The sequence below is a fragment of the Lutra lutra genome, chromosome 10 (genome assembly GCF_902655055.1).
Source record: "Lutra lutra chromosome 10, mLutLut1.2, whole genome shotgun sequence".
Classification (NCBI taxonomy): Eukaryota; Metazoa; Chordata; class Mammalia; order Carnivora; family Mustelidae; genus Lutra; species Lutra lutra.
This window is the reverse complement of record NC_062287.1, coordinates 102,236,425-102,244,447: the sequence shown is the minus strand read 5'-3', so window position 1 is coordinate 102,244,447 and position 8,023 is coordinate 102,236,425. Positions and strand designations below refer to the sequence as shown.

The 8,023-nt window shown below is 38.8% G+C and overlaps 1 protein-coding gene across 1 annotated transcript; it reads left to right on the top strand.

Moving 5' to 3' along the window:
- Window positions 1-5,166: 5,166 nt before the first annotated feature.
- Window positions 5,167-6,189, top strand: LOC125079873 (olfactory receptor 10W1-like). The gene has a single exon (XM_047693599.1). It carries the CDS (start codon window positions 5,167-5,169, stop codon window positions 6,187-6,189), a length of 1,023 nt encoding a protein of 340 aa, XP_047549555.1.
- Window positions 6,190-8,023: the final 1,834 nt, after the last annotated feature.

The following is an 8,023-nucleotide window of genomic DNA, read 5'->3' as shown; positions in this document are numbered from 1 at the left end:
ATTATGCAACCTAGTCGGTTTCACACATCAAACCAAGCGTTCTAAATACTTTATCCCACTTAATTTTATCGCAGCTCCATTAGGTGAATATTATTATTTACATCTTCTAAATATGTGGAAAGAGATATTAATGTGAGTTAATCTTCCCCGGTGACATTGCTCTTAATAATAGATTGATATTCTACCTCAGTCTGGTATTGCCAAATCTGCTAACCTCCTTATTTTATACAATCCTCTAACGCAACAATTTAAGAGCCACTCCAGTATCAACTCCTTGTATTTCCAGAATGCACACGGACAAGGTTTCCCATGACACTTTGGCCACGTGGGGCTGGCCCAGCTGGAGAGATAGGAAGGAAGATGCAGACATGATGGGGGATATGACTTGTAGACACTGAGGCAGGTGTGGATTCATGAACAGATGCCAGCATGGGCAGATTTCTGGGGATGACATTGAAGTACTCTTACCTTGCCTCTGTTCTATGCCCATGTCTAGTAACAACTTGGAATAACAAGGTGATAATATGTGGATATAATAAGTTTCACTTGCTTCCAACCATAAAATCCACTATTTCATCTCTCCAGAATGTGAACCACGTTACTCTGCCTCCCTCTCTTCTCCTAGCTAATGCCTGTGTTCCAGATCTAAGCTTAAAGATGACTTCCTCTATGAAGCCATTTCAGAATCCCTAATTACCAACTATGCCAGAGCCACATGGTGAACAATCTTATAACACACTTCTCCTTTTGCAACTTAATCACAGTTTATTCACATAAATATAATGGGATACATATAAAGTATTATATGTATATAATATACATATACATACTTTTATATACATATAAAGTATTATATTATAAATCATATATACAAATATAAATACAACACATTCTTTATCTGTCGCTCTTTAGGATATACAACTGCTTGGCACAACTCTGCCATTTTAGTCACCATTGTATGTGGGGCTTAATCCGTACAATATAAAGGTGAGGTATTTCAGAATGGATAGTTAAAATGTAAATCCAAAAATTGAAGATTTTTAAAAATGTCAACCTCAACAGACTAGAGCAAGGAACCAACGTTAAAGGAATGATGATGTATACACAACTGATAAATTATTGAACACTGCATCTGCAACTAATGATCTACTATATGTTGGCTAATTGAACCTAATTTAAAAAAAAAACCAAAACAAACAAAAACAAAACAAAACAAAAATAAAAAAAATAAGAGGTGTAAAAAAACCCACAATGCTGATCATGTTCTTCTCTAAAAATTAAAAAAAATAGAGTTTTAACATTCTAGCTAAGGAGACTATCAAAACAAACAAACACAACAAGTGCATTAATCTAATTTTGGTTAGACTGAAGAGTTAGACAGCCAATGGACAGATAGGTGATACCCAGATCTTTTAACCTCAGCCATCCCTGTGATCTATCTCATGCAGTATTACACTTCTAATCAAGTTACTTAAAATGAAAGCATTTCCAGGGTTAAAATTGTGAGATATATCAAAAACATGTCGTTCGAGGAATACCAAAAGGAAATTGGCAAGACAGTTTAGGGCTACGTGATAAGAGCTCTTACTTCCTGAAGTGTTTCATGGAGAAATGGCCCACTGGGATAGAACAGAATGAAATGTAGAAGTTACAGAGGCAGGTTTCAGTCACCATCAGAAAAATCTTTTAGGCAATGAGACCATCCAACAATGAAGCAAGCAATTCAGGAGGTAATGGCATTCTCTAGGCTTTGAAGGTGACCTGATGTTCAGATATGGTATGGAAGATTCAAGTATCTGACAGAAGACTGAACTAGGCAATTTCTGAGGTCCTCTCCAGCACTAAGAATTCAGGACCTGTAGATAATTCTATTAAAAATTTATTATATCTACTAATAGAAATATAAAATTAGTCTAATAGTAATATTAGATATTAGTATTATATCTATTACATTAATAGATAATAATATATCTGTTATTGTAGAACCTGGAGAGCACCATTAAAATGACAGAAGTACGGTTATCATAAAATTCTCCAAAGTTGTCATTTGCACACAGATTCCAAAGCCCTCTATCAGATAGAAGTAGAAAACTAGTTCTAAATATGTTTGTTGTAGCCTTCTACATGTTATGTTCCTGAGAGGCAGGATGTTTTCCTCAATGCTGCCCTAATTTTCCTAATTCCATGAGGGCTCTTAAATAGGTGATTGGATCATGAAATCATCTTAAAAGTGAAAGAGAAAATGACCAAAGTGTAATGACGTGCTTTTCATAATATATTTATCTACGCAGCATTTATTTAATGAATGTCTACAATGCGTACATTAGGCTTGGTGGTATGGTTAATGAAAATGGAACTAAGGGAAGATGGCTTTCCTTGAACTTATGAATAATAATGACCACAGGGGAAGGGAGGGAAAAATGAATAGGAGGAAATCAGAGAGGGAGACTAAACATGAGAGACACTTGACTCTGGGAAACAAACTGAGGGTTGTAGAAGGGAAGGTCGGTGGGAGAATGGGGTAACTGGGTGATGGGCATTAAGGAGGGGATGTGATGTGATGAGCACTGGTGTTATACAGAACTGGTGAATCGTTAACACTACATCAGAAACCAATGATGTACTATATGTTGGCTAATTGAATTTAAATTTTGAAAAAATAATGATAATCTGTTGTTAAGCTGCTCTTGCTATGGCCTATGCATTGCAGTAGACACTTTACATAATGGTCTCTTTTAAACCAAACAACAACCCTCAGAACCAAGTATAATTATTATCCCCATTTCTCAAATAAAGAACCTAGGACTCTGAGAAATTATATCTTGCCTAGCATCACAGAGCCAGGATTTGGGATTATGCAAACCCTATCGTTTAATTTCAAAACTGAACCCACAAACTGATGCACTGCCCCTGCTCCCCATGTTTTAATAAAATGTTAAATATGACATATGATATTAGAAATCATTTGGAGCATGACTGAAGTTCAGATGAGGAAAAGAGAATGAAGAGGCATTCATGCCCTGGGTCCTCTGAAGGTTTGTGATAGTCTAAATATATTTCTTCCTATGTTTGTGACACAGAGTTGGGTCTATGTGGGTGATTTGTCCTAGAGTGGCGCTTCTGGATTAAGATTTTTCTTTAAAATCTTAATAAATCATAAACACCATAAATAATGTTGAAATTGGGAAAACTGAAACAAGATCACATGGCCCCTCTTTTTTTTCTTGAATATGAGTTGAGCTTGGGAAACAGTGGAATGGATGCCCTTTGAGAGTTATGTCTGCTCATCCCAAGGTTTTCAAGGAAGCAAGAAATCCAGGAAGCTGGATTTCCCTTTAGTTCCTTAGAAGAGAAGAAAAATAGATGTAGACTGACGATCTCCTATTCATCCCCAAACTCAGGGAAAGGATTCTTAGATCCCCAACAGCTTATGATCACATATTTCCCCATACCACCACAAGCCAGGAGGAGCCCTGTGATAAAATCCTTTGTTTCCTTCAAGTCCTGCCCTTCTCCTGAATGGATATGGATAGAGGAACCAGGAGAGAGAGGGCTTTGTTTTCTGAGGCTCATGCCTGATACCGTTGATCAAAGATCTCTGTGAACTCATTGTCCATGGGCATGGTTTTCATTCTTCATTTTCCCTCATATGACTAACTTTTCAGTGTTACATCCATATATATGTGAGTCAATACCTCAGGAGTCACTGTGTGTGAATAAATGTATGAATGAATCAGTGAATGAAAGAATAGCTTCCTCCTCTCACGTTAATGACCCCTGCTTTCAAGAATTTTTGACACTTCTTTATCCATTCGTCCTTTGGAGGGCATCTTGGTTCTTCCCACAGTTTGACCACTGTGGCCATTGCTGCTATGAACATTGAGGTACAGATGGCCCTTCTTATCACTACATCTGTATCTTTGGGGTAAATACCCAGTAGTGCAATTGCAGGGTCATAGGGAAGCTCTATTTTTAATTTCTTAAGGAATCTCCACACTGTCTTCCAAAGTGGCTGCACCAACTTGCATTCTAACCAACAATGTAAGAGGGATCCCCTTTCTCCACATCCTCTTCAATATATGTTGTTTGCTATCTTGTTAATTTTGGGCATTCTAACTGGTGTAAGGTGGTATCTCAATGTGGTTTTGATTTCAATCTCCCTGATGGCTAGTGATGATGAACATTTTTTATGTGTCTGTTAGCCATTTGTATGTCTTCATTAGAGAAGTGTCTGTTCATGTCTTCTGCCCATTTTTTGACATGATTATCTGTATTGTGTGTGTTGAATTTGAGAAGTTCTTTATAGATCTTAGAGATCACCCCTTTGTCTGTAGTGTCACTTGTGAATATCTTCTCCCATTCTGTGGGTTGCCTCTTTGTTTCGTTGACTGTTTCCTTTGTTGTGCAGAAGCTTTTGATCTTCATGTGGTCCATATGAACTATGGAGTATTATGCCTCCATCAGAAAGGATGAATACCCAACTTTTGTATCAACATGGATGGGACTGGAAGAGATTATGCTGAGTGAACTATGTCAAGCAGAGAGAGTCAGTTATATGGTTTCGCTTATTTGTAGAGCATAAGGATTAACACAGAGGACATGGGGAGATGGAGAGGATAAGGGAGTTGGGAGAAATCATATGAGGACACAAAGCATGAGAGACTGTGGACTCTGAGAGACAAACTGAGGGTTTTGAAGGGGAGTGGGGTGGAAAGTTGGGTGAGCCTGGTGGTGGGTATAATGGAGGGCACATATTGCATGGAGCACTGGGTGTGGTGCATAAATAATGAATTCTGGAACACTGAAAAGAAATTAAAAAAAATAAAAATTTTTAAAAAAAGAATCCTTTGACACTTTCTTATGAAAGAATTAATTTTCATTCAACTTCCCCTAAAAATCATTGTGAAAGCTATACTCTGCCTCGTTTTCTCAAAATTTTTTACATAATTTAGGCCAACTCTTGGCACTTAGGAATTAGGTTGTAGATACTTATGTGAAGAGACTTGATTAAAGAGGAAAAGAGAGACTTGGGTCTAATAATTCTAAGTTTCTAACTCCAAAACTGATTAGATTGCATCATGGCTCAGAGTGTGAACTAATAATATGTTGTTGGTCCAATTTTCCTTCTGTCTTTGTATTTCTTGGCAGATACACTCTGTTAGCTCAATGATCTGGGGAAATCGTTCACTATTGATGGAATTTGTGTTCCTGGCCTATCCGTCCAAACCAGAGCTCTGTGTCTTGTCCTTCTTGGGAGTCAGCCTCATTTATACCTTGATCATCACTGGGAATGTCTTAATTATAGTGGCTATCCAGAGAGAAGCCCGCCTACATACACCCATGTACTATTTTTTGGGCAGCCTCTCAGGAGTAGAAATATGTTACACTGCGGTGGTGGTGCCCCACATCCTGGCCAACATCCTACAGTCAGAGAAGACCATCACCCTCCTGGGCTGTGCCACTCAGATGATCTTCTTCATTGGGCTTGGCAGTGCTGATTGCTTGCTCTTGGCCACCATGGCCTATGACAGGTATGTTGCCATCTGCCACCCCTTGCAGTACCCTCTCACCATGACTTTAACTCTCTGTGTCCGCTTGGTCATGGCGTCTGTGGGCATCGGCTTGTTCCTGTCCACACAACTGGTGGCCTTCATCTTCTCTCTGCCATTCTGCCGGGCTCGGAGTATCGAGCACTTCATTTGTGATATTCCACCAGTGATGCCTCTTGTTTGTGCCAACAGCCACATCCATGAGCAGTCAGTGCTGGTGGCAGCCACACTGGCCATTGCCATGCCTTTCTTCTTCATTGCTACCTCCTATGTCTTCATTGTGGCTGCCGTGCTCAAAATCCACTCAACAGCTGGACGTCACCGGGCCTTCTCCACCTGCTCCTCCCACCTCTCTGTGGTCCTGCTGCAGTATGGCTGTTGTGCCTTTGTGTACCTGCGCCCCAGCTCTAGCTACTACACCAAGCAAGATCAGTTCATCTCACTGGTGTACACATTGGGAACCCCACTGCTCAACCCACTTATCTACACCCTGAGGAACAGTGAAATGAAGGGGACCCTGGGGAAAATTCTTACCAGGAATTGCCTCTCCCATAACAACCAGGGGAGTCTACAACCTTCAGGCAAGAGTTTGATTCCAGCTCATGCAAATCTCCATGAAACTGCGATTTCTCCCAGATAATGTTAAAAATAAGCTTTTTAAACTGGTATCAATTATCTGGATACCATTTAGCTATGTGTGCTGGAGACCTTTAAAAGGCTTCTACTATTTCACTCAGTAATTCTCTTCTAGAAAGGAAATTAACAAATGAGCATAACAATAGAAAGTAACAAGTATAACACTGCATCTCAGGTTACCAGCTGGAAAGAGATGGCTCATTCAATAAATTTTGACTGACGGAAAAAAATATATACAAAGATTGTATATAGAAGTACAAGTAAAGAAACCAGTATGTGCAGCAACATACTTTCATTCGAGCAGCAGTGGGAACCATGATGATCCCTAGACCTCACAGACATAAGGGTACAGTATGATCAGAGACCTGTAAGAGCCAAGTTTATTGAAAGAAAACACTTGGTAGGAACTGTGGCTTTAGGGGGAAGAAGCAACAGTTAACAGAAATACACCATGCAAGGAGAGACCAGGGAGATAAATACCCCAAACGCTCTCTGCTCGTACCCTCCCAACCCTTGCCCATCTCCCATGGGCCAAACCCAACTGAAAGCAAGAGTGAAGAGTAGACTGAATGTTTCAGGTCCCAGAAATTAACCTTTTGGAGAAGACAGGCAAGAAAAGGATTTTGAGAGTTAGGGGCAAACAAAGCATAACCAGAAAAAGATTGTTTCTTTCTTTCATTTCTTTAAAGATTTTATTTATTTGACAGAGAGAGAGAGAGCACAAGCATGAGGAATAGCAGACAGAGGGAGAGGGAGAAGCAGGCTCCCTGCTGAACAGGGGGCCTGATGTGGGGCTCAACTCAAGAACCTGGGATCATGACCTGAGCCAAAGGCAGCTGCTTAAGTGACTGAGACACCAAGACATTCCAAAATTGTTTCTTATGTAGTATTTTGTATAGAAATGAAGATATGTTAACAATCCAATTTCTGCATAATAAAGTATGGGCTAAACAACTAATGTATGAAAGAATATTGTTCATACCCCCTTCCCCCAATGCATGTCCTCCAACCAAGCTCTATTTTCCGGAAATGGTAAAAGTAGCTTCCATGTGCATTTGCCTTATGAATTCCTGTTTTTCTAGTAATATTTTGTTATCTTCTCAGCTGTATGGCATTTTTCAATATTCTCTGTGTCATCTAGCATTTTAGGTAGTAACTAACATCTCAGTAACAAATTCATTTATCAGTGATATTGTACAGTCAACAATCCCTAATTAGTTATATAATTAAAGGACCGGTTATCAGGCAAGTTTACAGATAGGCAATGAAAAAGGTTTATGGAACAGCACAGGCCCTAGATTGCCTCTTTCTACCTGTGTGACAAGGAAAAAAATCACTTAAACCTTCTGTGCCTTGACTTTATTTTCGAACAAATGGAGATTATAAAAAAACCTATCATTCAAGGATCAAATGAATTAATACAGGTTTTATAATAAGCCTTATAAACATGATATCAATTATTATTATCTTACTATTGCCACTATTATTACTGTCATTATTTGGGGTATACAAAGGTAAAATAAAGGAAAAGAATTGGAGAGAATATTTTCACAGGTAATGTTTTGAGTGTTTCCTCCAGTATCTTCTCTATGTTCCCTTGGAATGTTCAACTGAGCTCCTCAAGTAGAGTTCATTTTAGTTCTACACCACCTTCAGCCTTGAGGGGGATTAGCATAATAATGAAAGGTAAATTTACCTCAGAGAATTCCTTCTTTTTGAGATTTACCAAAAATTTAAGCCATTTAAGATACTTTGAAATTGGGGAATTGTATTTTAATTTGTAATTTTTTTTAAAAGATTTTATTTATTTATTTGACAGAGAGAGAGATCACAAGTAG